Here is a 17,928-nt window from a genome sequence, read left to right on the forward strand (position 1 = left end):
ACCATTAAAAGACCTGGAAATTTGGGTCGGCTTAAGTACAATTGTGACTCATCACATTCAGCTGAGAGCAGCATCACCGTGAGTGATCTTTTTGACTTTTGCTTCTCCTGATATTTTTCTGTAGTTGTGGTAGTAGCAGTAGTAGTAATACGAAGAAGAAGTTGTTGTTGTTTAAATAACCCAGAATATACTACAGTGAAAACTACTGTATTTTCTGGCATATAAGACTACTTTTTAACCCAGGAAAATCTTCTCAAAAGTCAGGGGTCGTCTTATACGCCAGGTGTCGTCTTATAGGGCAGGTGCTGGACTGGAGAATCTGCGGTTGCCGCATATGGTGGGGGGAGCTCAAAAACAGCCGCGGCTGCATCCCCTCCCTATGTGGTGACCATATGAAAGCAGCAAGGGCAGCGCTGTACAAGTACAGTAGAAGAAAATCTTGGAGACAGGGAGGGCTGGGCAGACAGGGAGAGCTGACCAATCCAAGCAGGCTTTGTATACAACACGTTTTCCTGCTAAGTACCTGCATGTCATAAGCATTTGAATTAAAATTACCTTATTGAAATCAAATCTGATGTTTTTTTAATTTTTATTTGGTGTGCATCGGAAGAGAGGTAGTCTTATACGGCGAGTATATCCTAAACTCTATATTTTAACTGAAAAAGTTGGGGGTCTTCTTATACGCCCAGTCGTCTTATATGCCGGAAAATACGGGTAGTATGCAGATGGTCCTGTGTGCAGGTTCATATTCTAAAAGGCATGTGTGAATGGAAAATGAAAACAAGCAAACACTTGCACCAGTTTTTAAATATTTCTTTCTTTCTTTTTTTTAAAGGCTAATTTGAATGGAAACAGTTTAGGGAGGGGAAGAGTCAAAAAATAAAAGTAAAATGAGTAGGATTTACTTTTGAGTAAATATGCAATAAATTAATCATATTGTGACATATAAACAAAACAATAAACATTCTTCTAAATTAAACTACAGGGACAAGCTGAGCTTGTAATTGGAAAGCTATGAAATGAATTTAGCCATTTCTCTGCTATGCAAATGGCAAAATAAGGATGCCTTGGTCCTTAGTTTTAACTTTCCAGTTGCACATAGAAAGAACTATGCCTAGTTCTGGTGCAGGGGAAGCAAGAACTCAACCCTTCTCACTCAAAACCAACACAGTCGGGTGACGACACCAGATCCTCTATGAGACTGAGACTACGTTTAGCTACTAAAATTCAGCATGAGTCTTAATGCCAGTTCTTTAAAGCACAATCTCACGGACATGGCTGTGAAGTGGACTGTTTTAGTTAGTGGTTTACTTGCAGCTATAAGCCTTAAGATCTCTTCATGGCAAGTGTAAGCAAGGGAGGAGTGGCTACACTTTTAACGAAATGGAGCTGTCATACAGGATAATCCTAATGGGTTTAAGGGAATGTGCTCAGGGGTAAGATCCTATGCAGCTAAGAGTAAATAATGCTTGCCCTATATATAGCAGGCCCGGGGTGGAGGAGTGGGTGGGCAGGCATATCCCCAGGCCCATTCGCAGGAGTCTAGGACTGGAAATCACTAATGAGTGTCCAGTTCCTCTCCAGAGCAAAGAATTCTTGTATAAGCCCAAGGAGATTGAGTTGGCAATGTGTCAAGTGATGCCAGTTCAGATCCTGTGCCAAGAGCAGCACCCCACTTGGCTCACTCCATTGGAAGAGCTAATTAGAGGCAAGAGAGAGCAGCTGAGGGCAAGCACAGCCAGCAAGAAACCAAGCAAAGGGGCTTATGTCCAGCAGCAGCAGCAGCAGGCCGACAAGGGGAGGGGATATCAGAAGTGGATGCACACGGATACCCTTGACAGCTGCCTGGTTGTGGGGAAACTGAAAGACACTGGGATGCATTCCCTTGCAAGACCTCCAGGTGGGGAAAGCCACCCCACCATGGTCCAAGGGGGGTCCTGCTGACCCACAGCAGCCTCTCTCCGGCAGTTGGGAGAAGCCCAGTGGGACAGAGAGCTGGAGGTAAGAACTGGGACAGGTGCCCACAAGGTGATTAGTATGGCATCCCCCCAGCAGCTATGTGGGTGTTAGTTAATCCATGATCCCTTGAGTGTGGGGAGGGAGGTTCATGGGGCAGGTGGGGAATTCCAGTAGCAATTGTTCTTGCAGCTCTAATCCAGGAAGAAAGGGCTCTGGAATGGGAGGGCACCTACTTCATGTTCAAAGTGCCCCAGGTTCATTCCCTGGCATCTGGGAAAGATTCTGTTTGAATTCAGAATGCTGCTGCCAGTCAGTGTAGACTGGGGTGGGTACCAGATGTTGTACACACCCTTGCACCACTTTTTCAGTGAAGGAGTGGCCTCAGTGCCTTCTGGAGAGGAAGTCAAAATTGATTCCTAGATCAGCCAAAGTTGACCATCCTTAGTGAAGTCAGCATTGACCTAAATGGATGAGTGAGCTGACTTTTTAAAACTGTAAGGAGAGGGTGCAGACAACTAAAGGAAAAGGAAAATCTCAGTGCCACAGCTACATTGCTTCCTTCTGATGACATGGATGGGAACTGAGTATACTCAGTATGATTGCCTGGGGTCCCTGAAGAAATAATGATGTCCTTTTTTTGCAAAGTGGTCTGGCTTCTGTTCAGCAAACCACAGTGCTCTGACACTCCCAATGTCTTAGCAGCCCCATCTCTGAACACCTGCATCCCCAAGGACTTGGAACTAGGAACTGGAATCACTTTTACCAGGCAAGAGTGGAAGTGGACAGAGCCTATCATACTACAATCTACTGGGTCAAGACTGAGTCTGTGATCCACTGTTCAGGCACCAGCACCATAGGAAGGTCCATCAGCGAAGGCGGCTGACTAGTTGCTGTCATGGTGCAATAGCCTTGGGAGGCTTGGGCATTGTTGGGTGAATAAAGATGCCCAGAGTAAGGAAATGAGGAAAGCAATTTCCAGTTCTGCACCAGCCAGGCAGCAGGCACATATGAATGGGTTTACTCTGCATGACTTCTTCCTCCCAGTGCTTCAGTGGAACAGCCCTAGAGAAGATGCCCTAAAATTAGGAGTGCCACCTGGAGTCTCTATTCTACCATGCCTGTTCCCGTTCTGTGGATATGGATGTGGCTGGGAGGGGGGGGACATAATCCCAGGCTCAAGAGATATTACTATTTTCTATTATTCCACTTCATCAATACCCTCTTCCTCCATGAAACCCTACTCAGCCAACTCATTGCAATGCTGTGTAATCCTTGGTTCACAGGAACTATGCCAGCTGAGTGTTACACTCTGAGAAGTTCTTCCAGGCTGATTAGGCTTTGAGTAGAACTCAATACAGGGATTGTGTTCAGAATACCAGCCTAACTAAATACAGTTGGCCCTCCATGGAATCTGCTCTTACAGTTCAAGGGACACCATTTTACTATGACATTGTATATAATGAGATTGAGCATTTCCTGATTTTGTTATGGGGGGGTGTGTGTCTTGAAACCAAACCCCAGCAGATGTACTGAGAGTCTTGTCATCAAACAAATGACCATCAGGGGCCCTTTCACACTGCATAACTGTAGCACTATGAATCTGCTTTTATTGTCATGGCAACATTCTGTGGAATCCTGGAATTTGCAATTTTGGGAGGGGTGCTTAAAATTCTCTGCCTTTTGTCAGAAATGGTGTGTGGTGTTCTCTTGCATTCCTTTAAATGCTGAAGTGTGAGTGGGATGAGGTTTGGTGGGAGGGAAAAGGAGAGCCCCCAGATTTTTAAATTGTTAAAATTTTAAATTTTTAAATTTTCCCTGGGATGAGATCATTCCTCCCAGAAAGAGGAGGCAGGTCCGCCAAGAGGAGTCCTTCTGCAAGGTGACCAGAGACCCCCCTCCTTTCCCAGGACCTCTCTTATATTTCAACCTTCTGTCCAGGTGGCATTCCAAAATGTCCTCCATTTGGAGCATAGAATCATAGAATCATAGAGTTGGAAGAGACCGCAAGGGCCATCCAGTCCAACCCCATTCTGCCATGCAGGAAATCCAAATCAAAGCATCCCCAGCAGATGGCCATCTAGCCTTTGCTTAAAGACCTCCAAGGAAGGAGACTCCACTACACTCCGAGGGAGAAGTGTGTTCCACTGTCGAACAGCCCTTACTGTCAGTAGTTCCTCCTAATGTTGAGGTGGAATCTCTTTTCCTGGAGCTTGCATCCATTGTTCTGGGTCCTGTTCTCTGGAGCAGCAGAAAACAAGCTTGCTCCCTCCTCAATGTGACATCCTTTCAAATATTTAAACAGGGCTATCATATCACCTCTTAACCTTCTCTTCTCCAGGCTAAACATCCCCAGCTCCCTGAGTCGTTCCTCATAGGGCAAGGTTTCCAGACCTTTCACCATTTTAGTCGCCCTCCTTTGGACACGCTCCAGTTTCTTAATGTCCTTTTTGAATTGTGGTGCCCAGAACTGGACACAATATTCCAGGTGGGGCCTGACCAGAGCAGAATACAGTGGCACTATTACTTCTCTTGATCTAGACACTATACTTTTATTGATGCAGCCTAAAATTGCATTGGCCTTTTTAGCTGCCGCATCACACTGTTGACTCATGTTCAACTTATGATCTACTTGGACTCCCAGATCCCTTTCACATGTAGTTTCATTCAGTCAGGTGTCCCCCATCCTATATCTGTGTATTTCATTGTTCTGCCCTAAGTGCAGTACCTTACATTTCTCCGTGTTGAATTTCATTTTGTTAGCTTTGGCCTAGCTTTCTAGTCTATTCAGATCATTTTGAATGTTGGTCCTGTCCTCTGGAGTATTAACTATTCCTCCTAATTTGGTGTCATCTGCAAGTTTGATAAGTATGCTCCCTATTCTTTCATCCAAGTCATTGATAAAGATGTTGAATAGCACTGGGCCCAGGGACAGAGGCCCTGTGGACCCCACCCCCCCCGGTCACTTCCCTCCAGGATGAAAAAGGAGCCATTGTTGAGCACCCTTTGGGTTCGGCCGGTCAACCAGTTACAAATCCATATAACAGTTACCTTGTGTAGCCCACATTTTACAAGTTTGTTTGCAAGAATGTCATGGGGAACTTTGTCAAAGGCCTTACAGAAATCAAGATATACTATATCCACAGCATTCCCTTTATCTAACAAGCTGGTAATTTTATCAAAGAAAGAGATCAGGTTTGTCTGGCATGACTTGTTTCTCTGAAACCCATGTTGACTTTTTGTGATTATGGCATTGCCTTCTAGATGTTCACAGACTCTCTGTTTAATGATCTGCTCCAGAATCTTTCCTAGTACTGATGTCAGACTAACTGGACGATAATTGTTGGGATCCTCTTTTTTCCCCTTTTTGAAGATGGGGACAATGTTTGCCCTCCTCCAGTCTGCTGGGATCTCTCCTGTTTTCCAGGAGTTTTCAAAGATTATTGCCAATGGCTCTGATATTACATTTGCCAGTTCTTTTAATACCCTTGGATGGAGTTCATCTGGTCCCGGAGACTTAAATTCATTTAGATTAATAAGGTGTTCCTCTACTATCTCTTTACTTATTCTGTGCTGAAATTCCCCTATCCTGTCCTCTGCTCCATTATCCTCAGGTTGAGCACCCTTTGCCTTTTCTGAGAAGACTGAGGCAAAGAAGGTGTTGAGTAATTGTGCCTTTTTTCCATTTCTTATACATGTTCCATTTAGCATGACTAAGAAGCCTGAATTGATATTTATATCAGTGTTTTATTTATTTATTTATTTATTTATTTATTTATTATCCTGCCTTTCTCCCAAAGTGAGACCCAAGGTAACTAACATACATAAAACACAGCAGTTAAAAGTGTACAATTAAAATCGTAAAAATATAAAAATTACAAATATAAAATTTAAAACATACAAAGTTAAAATGCCCTACGTTGTTTTTGAACGTCCTCCATTTCACTATGCCTCTGTCCTCCTTTGCCAGTGGGACATCTGGTCACCCTGATGCACCCAGAAAGGAGGACAAGGCACCGCAAGAGGTGGGACCTTCCAGAAAAATGGAGGACATGACCAAAGAAAAAGCCTAAAGCACTCCTAGGAATGTAAGCGAAGACTACTTAAGTTATGCTCCAAAGGGAGGACATTTTGGAACTCCTCCTGGAAAGAAGGTCTTGAAAAAGGAGGAGGTCTGGTCCCTCTGCCCCAATGCCTTGGGAGCCCCCCGTTTCATCTCCCAGGGCTCTTCCCACAGCTCTCATGGCTTCCAGTGAACATATCCAGGGATAGCCATGTTGGCCATCTACCCAAAAACTGTACCAAAAAACAGTACCATCCAAAATCTGCCAAACAGGGATACAGTTATTGGGCCAACCCAAAAGCACAAGCTTCCCTGACGTCTTCCTCTCTAGTATCCTTTCGAACCCCTTGGCCTGAGGAAGAAGCCCCTGGAGCTTCGAAAGGCTGCAACATCTACCATATGCATTTGGGTTGGTCCAATAAAGGAATCTCTGTTTGGGTTTTTTGGATGTTATCTAAGCTAACCATACGTACCATTTTAATTGGGACGGAACCGTTTTTTCTTCATATTTTCAGACCATCCTGTCATTTGAATATAAGTGTCAGTTGTGTCCTGTTTTCAAGAAAAATGCCCTGTTACGTTGAAAATGGTTTGGTTGGTTGCCAGAAGTCTTGAAGGCCCTCAGCAGCAGCAGATGATGATGCTGAGCAGGGCTCCCAGGGCCATGCTGGTCCCAATGGCCTCACTGGGGTCAGTGTCACCCGGGGCAGGAGCTCATGGTCTCAGCTGCCCTATTGGCCTCCTCCGCCTGAAGCGCCCCATTCTAATGTTACTCATCCATCGTAATTCCCATCTATCACTGAACGTAATGGTAAAGTTGTGTCTTTGGTTCTCCTGGCAAAATTGAGATCAGACCTTACAACCACCATATTGTTCCCAAAAGCTAAATGCATTTACATAGGAATACTTTCATAAATGGTAAAGATGTGATGTTTTTAAAGACCATCATGTCAGAGTGTTTTCTTTCTAACCTCGGGCGCCTCAGCCCCTAGTTCCCCCTCCACCTCTTCCAGCATTGACATGGAAACAGGCTGCATTCTGCCCAGAGGCAGAGGTTGGAGGAGCGAGGGCTGGAAGCCCCTTCGGGCCACACCTGGCTCGGTCTGCCCTCCCCCCCCCGGGCCCTGAGGGGGCAGGCCTTCCAGGAAGAGGGGCTGAGATGCCGTCGGAGGGCCCTGGGGCCCGGAGGGTGCGGGGCTCCGGTGGGGCTCTGGCTCTCCCTCTGGCTCCGGCTCTCTTGCTGCCTCTGCCTCTGGCCCTGGCTCTGCTTCTGGGGCCTGCGAGGGGCCGGGCTCCCGGGGGAGGAGGAGGGAGCGGGGCTGGCCGGCGGGGCTCCGGAGGCCATGGCTGCGCGGTCTTCTCGGTGGGGCGGAGGCGGAGGCGCTGGCGGCCGGCCCCCTGCCCTCTTCCCGCCCCGGGGAGGCTGCCCTGAGGCCCCGCCGGGCTCCCTCCGGGGAAGGAGCCAGCCAGCCCTCCTGGGGCTCCGGGGAAGCCCTCCGGCCCAGCCCCACGCCAGCAGCCCCCGCAAGGTAAGCCCCGGAGGAGCAGCCAGGACACGGCCTCCATGCCAGGAAGCATGGGCTTCTTCCCCTTTCTGCTGGGCACCAAGAGGCAGCCTGGGCTGGGTCCTCCTGTCCTCCTCTTCTGTCCAGGAGGACGCCCCAGAATCCCGGCCAGGGAGCATGGCTAGCCGTGGCCAGGGAGGGCTGCCCAGGGGCCCCGCATCCCTCCATCCCTCCTCCTCCTCCTCCTCCTCCGTCCAGGAGCCAGTCCCAGGAGGTCCTCCCTCAGGGAACAAGAAGCAGCAGCAGCAGCAGCAGCAGCATCGGGAGCAGGAGAGGCACTGAGGGACGGCAGCCCTCTCCGGAGCCCGGGCGCCGCCGCCTCCTCCCTTCTCCTCCGGGGGCAAAGCCGGGCTCCCTGGGGGAGCGGAGGGCCCGATGCCCGGTCCCCGGAGGGCAGAGGGAGGCGCTTCCCGCCCGGGAGCCTCCTCCTCCTCTTCCTCGGAGGAGCCGCAGCATGGGCCCCGCGGAGGAGAAAGAGCAGCGGGCGGTGAGTGGCTCTGTCTTGGGGCAAAGGGAAACCCTGGGCGAAGGCAGCGGAGGAAGTAGACTGCAGCCACACTGGAGAAATAACCCGCTTTGGCCCCGCTTTAACTCTTTCTCTGGCTCTTTGCTATGGAATTCTGGGAGTTGGAGTTTGTTGTGGGCCCGGAGCGGAGCAGACAACAAACTCCCAACTCCCAGAATTCCATAGCCAAGTTGAGACTGACTGAAAGAATGAAGTTGGCAGCAGGAGCTTCCCTAGACTCCAGTCTGCTCCCTCAAGTGCATGGTATTATAGTGGTCTAGTGGTTTCAGCATTGGACTAGGAGACTGGAGTCTCTGCTCAGCCATGGAGACCCACTTGGACAAAGTCACACTCTCTCAGCCTCGGAGGACAGCAAGGGCAAACCCCCTTGGATGGAACTTGGCAAGAAAACCCAGCGAGGGTCACCGTACGTGAGAGGAAGGAGTTGAAGGCACTTAACAGCAGCAGCAACAACAACAACAACAAGGAGAGAATAACGGAGAGAGGTGGCAACTGAAGAGGGGACACGGGTCCTGTGTGGAAAGGGCTCCCCACAGTCCTGGCTCAGGGCTTCCTTCTTCTCTCTCCCCGGAGGCCAGGAGGGTGCTCCAAACTCCTCTCTACATCTCCAGGCTCTCATCCAGATTTCTTCCAAGCTTCATGGTGCTTTCAGGGCGGACTCACCAGGCAAGCCTTTCCTCTGGTTATTCCTGCACTCAGGACATGATCTGCCAAGGCTCAAAAGGGAGAGAACCTATTCCAAACAGTTCTTAGAATCATGGAGTCGGAAGAGATCCAAGGCCATCTGGTCTGACCCCATTCTGCCATGCAGGAATTCACAATCAAAGCATCCCTGACAGATGGCCATCCAGCCTCTGTTTAAAGACCTCCAAGGAAGGAGACCCATTACACTCCGAGGAAAGAGTGTGTTCCACGGTCGTCGGACAGCTTTTTCCATCAGGAAGTTCCTCCTAATGTTGTAGTGGAATATTTTCCTGGCCTTTGCATCCACTGCTCCATGTCTAGTCTCTGGAGCAGCAGAAAACAAGCTTGATCTATCCTCAATATGAAATCCCTTCAAATATTTAAAGAAGGCTATCCCATCTCCTCTTAACCTTCTCTTCTTCTTGGCAAACTCCTAGCTTGAGGGACTTTGGAAGCTGCAGTTCTGTTGCATCGCTCTTACCTGGGAATAAGCATCCCTAAAGACAGCAAGATTTCTTTCTGGATAAACATGCCTAGGATTGCTCTGCAAATTTCTCTCCCAGTTGCCACCACTTCTGGAGCAGGCAGAACCATTCGTCCTTAGTAGTGCCTGTTCTGGAGTGACCCCTCCATTGCTCCCTGGCAGATTACTTCTGCTTAAGCATTGTTTGGGGTGCTATTCAGGAGTAACAGTGGCATCAGGTTGCAAATCCTGCCTTAATAGCCAGTTTGCTCACTGCGTCTGGGTGGGGATTTTAGGCTGTGCTCCTTGTAAACAAAACAGGCATGTTGGGTTGTTCCACTAGTAAGATGGTTGGCCAAGAGAGGAGCTCCCAAAATTCACAGCTTGGCTTGTGTTCCTGAGGCTGCATGTGCAGAGATGCTTTGCAGTCTGATGGCAGTAGAGGCTGGTCCCCAGATTCAAGGAAGGCTTTCTTGCCAACAGCAATCTGTTTTGGAAAGTAAACATCGGGGAATCTTCCTGCACAAATTCCTGGAGCTCTGCAACAGACTGCCTTAGAGCTACTACCCCTTCAGCTTGTGATGACAGTTTAAGTCACCCTTAAGGGGGAAATTCTCTCCTCTTGCCCCAGTGTGTATTCATTCATCCTGGAGGTATGCTTGAGGGACTCAGAATACCTTGAGATACCAGCATCCTCTTGAAAATAGCTTGATCCATGAACTGCTTTGATCAAGAGTGTGCTCCTCCTTACCATTCACCATTTGGTGGGTTTAGCAAATGATGACAAGGTCATTCTGCTGTGCCTGCCTATTTCGCTCTCACAAAGCCCGTCCTCAACATCCCTCCCTGACTGATGAATGATGCACACTCAGCCCCTCAGCTCTGAAGTGAAACAACAGCTGGGTAATGCAACAGGAGAGGCTGCCATTTCCCAGTTCTTCAAGCACACAGTAAGTGCAAGCCTTTGGCAGTGAGCCTCAGAGGACCAGTGTGGTCCTTCTGACTCGGCCCTCCTCTCCCGTTTCATCTGAGGAGTCTACCAACCCATTCTGAAGATCTCACTCATGGTGCATTCAGATTTTTTTTCTGGGAATTGATGCAGCATTCCCTACTCTTATGTAGTGATGCCAATTCGGACCTGGTTCTCCAAAATTTCCACTGAGACACATGAATCTAATTATGGCCAAATGGCTTATGTGTAAAAGTCAGTGGAGCCGCAGCTCCAACCAAAGGTCTTGGGAAAAGTAAAACATTTCTTTGTCTGAAGCTTCCGGAATAGTTACTGAAAGCTGATTATTCCCAAAAGCTTTACAACCAATTGGTGATTGCTTAGTACTAATTTGTCAGATAGGGAAGCAAACGTCAATAGCGTCTCAGTTTTTTTATGGCTGGGGACTCTGATGTGCTTTCTGCCTGGCTGGCAGATCATGAAAGTAAAGAGCAGTCTGAATTTTGGCATCCATTCGCATCTCCTGGGATGTGCCTGGGACTCTGGATCCAATTGGAAAAAACGAAAAGAAGTGGGGAAAACTATCTGTTCTGTAACTATCTGCAGGAGCAAGTCGCCTTCTCCCCCAGCCCCCAAAAGCAATATTCCCTTGTGGGTCAATTGTTGAGGTCCTCGTGTTGGTGGTGGGTGGGACTGAAGCGCATCCCCTTTCTCTCTTTTTATTTACCATACATGCTTTTTATCTGTCACACACTCCTCACCAAGGGAGCTTCTAGGGAAGAGAAAGATCTCTCCTGCAGCAGCGTGACCAGTCACTTGCAGCTGGCTTCTGAAATTAGACTGAGGCCTATATGAGATTACACTGAGGCCCCCATGCAGCCCTAGGGCCTCACGTTGCCCATTCCTGTTCTACAGGCAGACGATGTTAGGACAGATAGGGACATCCTAGAGCTGAAGTCCCTTCAGTTTCATTAAGAAGCCTACCATTTTTACAGGTAGCTTAGAGGAAACAAGAAGGCATTCCAAGCATCTGTTGTAACTCTGAATCACTTTTGATTCTTCCGTCTCTGAGTCTAGAGAATCAGGATCTCTCTCCCAGCCACTCGGATGGGTCACTGGTCTCCAGTCTCCCTGTCTCTTGTGTGTGGTCAGTGTAGGAATCAACAAATTTCTAGTTCTGTGTTGCCATCTTGTGGGAACCTGTAAAAATGCACGTTTTTGAAAACTGAAGGTGGGATGTAGGGAGATCAATCCTGTCAAGTCAAAAGCAAATCTGTTCAAAAGTAGACCAAGTTCTAGGACATGACCCAGGCTCTGGAGTGTTGTGGGTCACTTTTATCAGGCATCAACAGGATTTAGTGTCTCTTCTGTGAGTCTCTGCTTCCAGCCTCTCCAGAGCACTGCCTTGTCTCTGTATTGCTCTCTGGGGAACTGTCCCATGAAACCACAGATCAGAGTGTGATATGAGGGCAGAATGTAGTCCAAGTAGAGTTTCACTTAGTGCGATTCCTCAAAAAAAGTGATCCTCTTTCCTAGGCACCTTGAAGGGATGTAGAAGAAATATTTAATGTGGTTTACAGCATTCAGCTGGGACATGGGAGATCCGCACTAGGGAGTTTATCATATAGGAGGCTAAGTGCCCAAATCCCACGCAGAGACTGGATTTAAATTCCTGGAATATCCCGCAAAAGCGGGATCATTTTCAGACACATCAGGCGCATTGAGCATTAATCTGACATTAACCTGCACATGAAGTGGACAAAATCAGCCGCTTTTTACTGTCAGGAAAATTCTGAAAATAAAAAGCGAGTGATTTTGTCCACTTTCTGTGTGGGTTAATTTTGGATTAATGGTCAATGTGTCTGAAAACAATCCAGTTTTTGTGGATTTAAATCCCATTTCTGCATGGGATTTGGCCGATTCCCTCCCATGTGATAAACTCCTAAATCACAAAATTCACAGGATGGCCTTGTGGGTCAGCCACTCTCTTTCTTAGTGTGACCTACCTTAGAAGGTTGTTGTAAGGATAATATCGGAAGGAGGAAATCCTTGGATGCCAATTTGAGTTTATTGGAGCAAAAGGTGCGATATATACTGTATGTTGCAAATTTTAAAATGTGTGAATATATTATTTCTCTGATAATGCTCACTAAGTGAGTGCTAAGAGCTGAAGGTGGTGGGTATGCATTTTGGTATCTATCTAGTTATAGATACTTTGCAGAGTACAGGTGGTTCCAGTTCAACAATTTTAAAACTTCATCACAAGGAGACAAAATGTCCTGTGGAAAAGGAGAACTGCTGAGATCATCTAAATCATGGTAGCTACACACTGAGAAACAGAAAGAGAGGGAGCATGGTGTAGTGGTTTGAGTGTTGGACTCTAGAGACAAGTATTTGAATCCCCACTCATCCATGGAAACCTATTGTGCGACCTTGGGGAAGTCACACTTTCTTACCCTCAGAGGAAAGCTAAGGCAACCCACCTCTGAACAAATCTTGCCAAGAAAACCCTACGATAGGTTTGCCCAAAGGTCACCATAAGCCAGAAACAACTTGATGGTACACAACAACAACAAGCGCAGAGAGGCCCAACATAGAAGCACTCATTCTTATTATTAGTTCTTCTTTAGCTATGGAAACTCTTACAAATGTGCCAGAGACTTTGTGTATGTACCACTTTAAGTGTGAAATGCTTTGGGTTATTATTTCATAAACTGGATCTTATCAGAGTTGGAGTTAGTCAGGAAGCTCTATTGTCCCTGGGATTCTCTTTCATCCCATCAACCCTCCCCCCCTTGTTCCAAGAAAGCTTCTCGTTGTGCATGCTGATGCTCTTAGGTGATGCACAAGAAACTGCTTTTAAAAATATGTTCCTTAGCATGCCCAGAGACAGAACAGAGCCTTGGCGTGTCCTATACATGCCAGCCCATTCCTTTTACAAACACATACCAAGGAACCTGTTAGAACATTGCTATTCAAAGTAGCAGTCTATGGACTAGTGCTAGTCTGCAGCAAGTTTCCAGGAAATAAACAGTTGAGACAATGAACCCAAATAAGATAGTGGTCCCAGGTACATTCAAAACTACCAGCCCACCATGTGAGATCATGTGAAAAGCCCATGCCAGATGCCTACATGCAAAACTGTTGTGTCCAAAAGACCAGACCAAACCAAAAGCAAACAAAGAAAAACACCCTTATCTTGTAGAGAACTCTGAAAAGTAATTTTTTGTTAACTGCAACCACCAGGACTTCCCAGCTAGCATGTCCACTGGCTATGCTGGCTGGGGGATTCTAGGAGTTGTCCAAAAGAGTTATATTTCCAAGCTCTGAGATTTCTGTTTGAGTGGCTGCTTTTATTTAGTTGAACTGGTTCATTTATCTAGATAATTTCAGAGCAGGAAAGAAGGAATGCTCAGAGGTTCAGAGAAGGGCAAAGTTGATGATTCCCCTAGTAAGCTGTTGAAACAGAAATTAGGCTACTCTACCAACTAAGTGAGCTCTAGTTCCTGAACTGTGTCTTTGTGTTGCAGATAGGATGGAGTGGAGAGTGGAGGGGCCAAGACACAGATCAGACAGTTCTCCCTCTGCCTACAGGAGTTTGCCTGCCCATCAAGTACATTACTGGGTGAGTCAGTCTTGCTGGGGAATTTTCTTGACACAGGAACACTAGCTACAATGGACAGCAAGAGTGCCTCAGAGAAGACTCCACCTTCCTCCAAAGTATGAAAAATGGAATGGGGTCTCTCCTTTTACATCACTCTTCTTTGGTCTGGCATTTTACTTCTCACTGTTAGCCCAGCCTCTGCCCTCCTAGGATCCATCTGTCACAGGGCCATCCACTGCACAGGGCATTTTACTTGCACATTGCAATAATTACATGATTGTTTTATTTTATTATTTTTTAATGTATGTCCTGCCTTAGAGCTTAAAAAATTTGAGTCCCGATACAGGGGCTCAAGGCAGCTAACAACAAACTTAAAATAATGCAAACACGTTTAAAAAGTATAAATATAACATTTAAAAACAATTAAAAACATTGAACATATTAAAGTCTGTATACAAACCTTAAAATCTGAATCGCATAGCCCAACTATCATAAGTTTGAAAAAGCCTGATGGCACAAAAATGTGTTTATTTGCTACAAAAAGGAGATCAGGGATGAGGCCATCCTGGCATCTTTAGGAGGGAGTTCCAAAATCTGGGAGCAACCACTGAGAAGGCTCTCTCCTTTGTTCCCACCAAATAAGCTTGAGAGGGTAGCGGGACAGAGAGATGTATCTGTATGATATTAGAACTGTAATGAGTTCATAAAGGGAGATACAATCCTTCAAATAACCTGGACCCAAGTTATTAGGTCAAAAGCTGTATAGGTCAAAACCATGAACTTACCATAGATGTGTTGACTTTGTTGCTGCCGTGGCCACTATCTATGCTGGTTTGGGAATTCTAGGAATTGTAGTCTAAAAAAGAGCAGCATTTCCATGTTCTGCTTATCACTGTACATGTGATGGGACAAACTCCATTGTCATCTTTATATGTAACAAAGTTCATGTGACTGACATGTACTTTCCAGCACAGAAGATGCTCATGAGAGAAGGCATGTGAACTGGCCCTGAGATGCTAGTGTTTTTGCATCATGACTTTACTCTACTCTCATTTATTTCTAGAAGGGCCCTCTAAATGTCTGTGTCTCACTGGTTTTGACCATACTTACTAGAATGCGCCATTTGCTTTTTTCTAGGAGCCGGGGTTGTGGGGTACACTCACTCTGTTGTCACTCTTTGCCGGGGCAGTCATGGCAACCCCCCAGACCTGGCATCATAATCAGACATTGGGAGCAACACCTGGAAGCATGGACACTGCCAGCCCTGCCCTCATGGAGGAAAACAGCAAGGAAGCCCCATCCTGGGGTGCATGGAACTACTGGCATGGTAGGAACTTAGCATGTCCCCAGAGAAAGTGGTTGAGAGACTACACTTCTTTTATTGGGATCCTCAGGCCAAGTCTCCAGTACACTTTCTCTCTTGTCTGATGCTCCACTTCTGTAATTTACCCGTCACTGGAGCCAGGCAACTATTAATTTGAAAGGGAGGACAGATATCTTATCTGTGCTATCTTATTTCTTATCTTATTTGTGCTCATTGGCTCTGGGGCAGATAACATGGTCTGAAGGAGCAGATATATGCCTAATTCATGGATCATCCCTTTTCCTTATTTCATGGGTCCTTGCAGTCTGCTTGTGCTTTCTCTTCTCTTGTGACTCACTTTTTTCTATCTCCTTTAGGGGAAAACATGACCATACAAGGGTCCAGTGCCTCAGAACTACTCAGGGCTGAACGTTCTCCAGAGGGTGCCACCAAAGTCCGGAAAGGATCCAGGAAGGCTGGGCGTGGGAACCGCAGCCGCAACTGCCGCCTGCACAGCCTGAGGGTGAAGGTGCGGGATTTGGGACTTGGCTTTGAGTCGGATGAGATTGTGAAGTTCAAGTACTGCAGCGGGTCCTGCCATCGAGCCCGCACAAATTATGACCTCACCTTGAGTAGCCTGCTGCAGCAACGTGCCATCGTGCCTGGGCCTCATGACCACCCCTCCTCCCATCCATGCTGTCGGCCCACCAAGTATGAGGACTTTTCCTTCATGGATGTGCGCAATGCCTGGAAGACAGTGAGCCAAGTCTCGGCAGCAGAGTGTGGCTGTGTGGGCTGAGGTGTGCTGTCTGCCCAGAGCTCACGGTGTCACTGTGGTGACAGGTATTCCTGCTCCCATTGCAGGCCTGCCAAGAGCCCTCCCTGTCTGTGGTTCTTGGGACAAGGAGATACACAGTCTGTGATGTGGCTTGCCAGACCAAATAGAAGCAGCACGTGAACAATAAGTTGGAGAGGAGCATTCTTGACTCAAATGGGTCTAGGCCTTACAGGCATACATGCTGGACATCTTTACAGTGTCGTCTTCATGCTTGCAACAAGATGGTGGGACAAAGCTCAGCCAAGCCAATGAGGTCAGCAACAAGCCTCACTCTGGGTGGATCTCGTTCGGTCTGTCAACAGTGTTGTGAATTTACTCACACATCGAGTCTCCTCTTTCAGTAGAGAGACATGACTGGAATTGCCCAAACCTTATCAAAGGATAAGTGGGCAGGGATGTCAACAGAAAGAACTGTGGTGCTAATGGGTAGCTCTTTAAGTGCCCCTCCTTATCACTAGTCCTTCTCTAGCCAGCTTAAAGAAAAAGGCTGCTTACTAGGGTCACCCAGCTGCATCAGCTGCAACACACATCCTCTCCCCACTTCTTCTCCATAGCGGCAACCTCAATTTTCCCTAGCAGCTTGGTCTATTTCCGTGAAGAAGAAGATGTAGTTGCACATAAAGGCCAGTTTTGCAACCATTAGTAGAGGTTTCAGGGTCAGCCTACAGTTGTTCTTCTATACCTCCTCTGTTTTCTGGAGACTCAGTGATTGCTACTTCCATTAGTCCTGTGCTAGAATAGCCAGTATACTGATTGAGAACCAAATGGCGCACTTTCCTGATTTCTGGACTTTCTGCCTGCTTAGAGTCTTTTATCTAGTTAGGGAGCTTCTCCTGGAGAGAACAAGCCTGCAGCAGGTGGAATATAGAGTCTGGGCAATGCGGAGGAGCTCAGTAAGAATAGCTGGAGAAGTCTGATTTTCTAATGCAAAGTCAAACCAGCTACAGCTAGAGAAAGGGCTTCTCCTATAAATCCATGATGGTGTTAACATTTGAATTTGCGACATTCCCTGTTACATCAGCAACAACTTGGAGTTTGGCCACTGCACATTTTTCAGGCTGGTTCTGGAAGCAACAACAGTCCCTGCCATTTCCTAGGCCAGGCATCTCTTGGTACCAGCAGGGCCCATCCATCCTAGAAGTGACACTTTCTGAACAAAGTTATTTATTCTCTTAAGTTATTTATTTATTTGTTTGCACCCCACTCATTTCTGGTGGTACCTATTTATAATGCTGAGAATTGGGCCTGGGGCAACATTTAAAGCAGATGCTGATGCTATGCCCCAGCCTGCAGTCAGCACCTCCTTGTCCTTTCCCCCTCACTTGGCCTAAGCAAAGGCATTTCCTCTTCCTCCTTTCCTGATTTTATATTCTCTACCCTTTATTTGCATTTGGATAAACTCTATTTTTGTACAGCAGCAACTTCCTGTAGCAATAAAAGCCTGCTGAGGCAGTGCAAAATTGACTTTGTGTATATTACTGTGCCGGAGGGAGGAAAGACTATTATGCATATCAGCTTAGTTCATAAACATAGGTCTTGCAGCAAAATGCAAGTCAAATGCTGTGTCAGGGTATCCATTGAAATATTATGAAAGGTTACTCCATATTGCAGAAAAAGACTCTGTGAGCCTTTCCTTTCTCTGAAATTCCTAGAATGTGTTGCCTTAATTTCTAACATCATATCAGTTTTGTTGAATCCAGTTTCAGTGACAATGTTTTCCACTTTCCCGGTTTTGAACATGGTTAAATGAGCAGTTATCATTACATTACTCAAAAGTAGTGCTGTAGTGCAACCAGGGCAGCCAAGTGCTGATACTTTTTGATTAGCAGAGAAAAACAATCTGCCAACCCTGTCACGCTCTCCTTTTCTCTCTGCACTTAGTAGATGGTGGTGGATTTTCCCTGAAATAATTTATTATTATGAGCTCTCTCTCTTGTATTTCAAAGTATTTCAGAATGCCTTGATTTTGAATGAGTG

The 17,928-nt window shown here is 46.7% G+C and overlaps 1 protein-coding gene across 2 annotated transcripts in view; it reads left to right on the plus strand.

The window, feature by feature from the left end:
- Window positions 1-17,386, plus strand: part of ARTN (artemin) — a 29,363-nt gene extending 11,977 nt beyond the window's left edge. Inside the window, exons 1-4 of one of the 2 annotated variants that reach the window (XM_042466244.1) lie at window positions 7,445-8,071; window positions 13,737-13,831; window positions 14,948-15,137; window positions 15,491-17,386. In XM_042466244.1, the coding sequence (XP_042322178.1) occupies window positions 7,960-8,071; window positions 13,737-13,831; window positions 14,948-15,137; window positions 15,491-15,912 (819 nt within the window). In that variant the 5' untranslated portion in view covers window positions 7,445-7,959 and the 3' untranslated portion in view covers window positions 15,913-17,386. Of the gene's footprint in view, window positions 1-7,444; window positions 8,072-13,736; window positions 13,832-14,947; window positions 15,138-15,490 lie in introns of those variants that run through there. The other variant, XM_042466245.1, reaches the window with a different exon arrangement.
- Window positions 17,387-17,928: the final 542 nt, after the last annotated feature.

Source organism: Sceloporus undulatus, chromosome 4, assembly GCF_019175285.1.
Source record: "Sceloporus undulatus isolate JIND9_A2432 ecotype Alabama chromosome 4, SceUnd_v1.1, whole genome shotgun sequence".
Lineage (NCBI taxonomy): Eukaryota > Metazoa > Chordata > Lepidosauria > Squamata > Phrynosomatidae > Sceloporus > Sceloporus undulatus.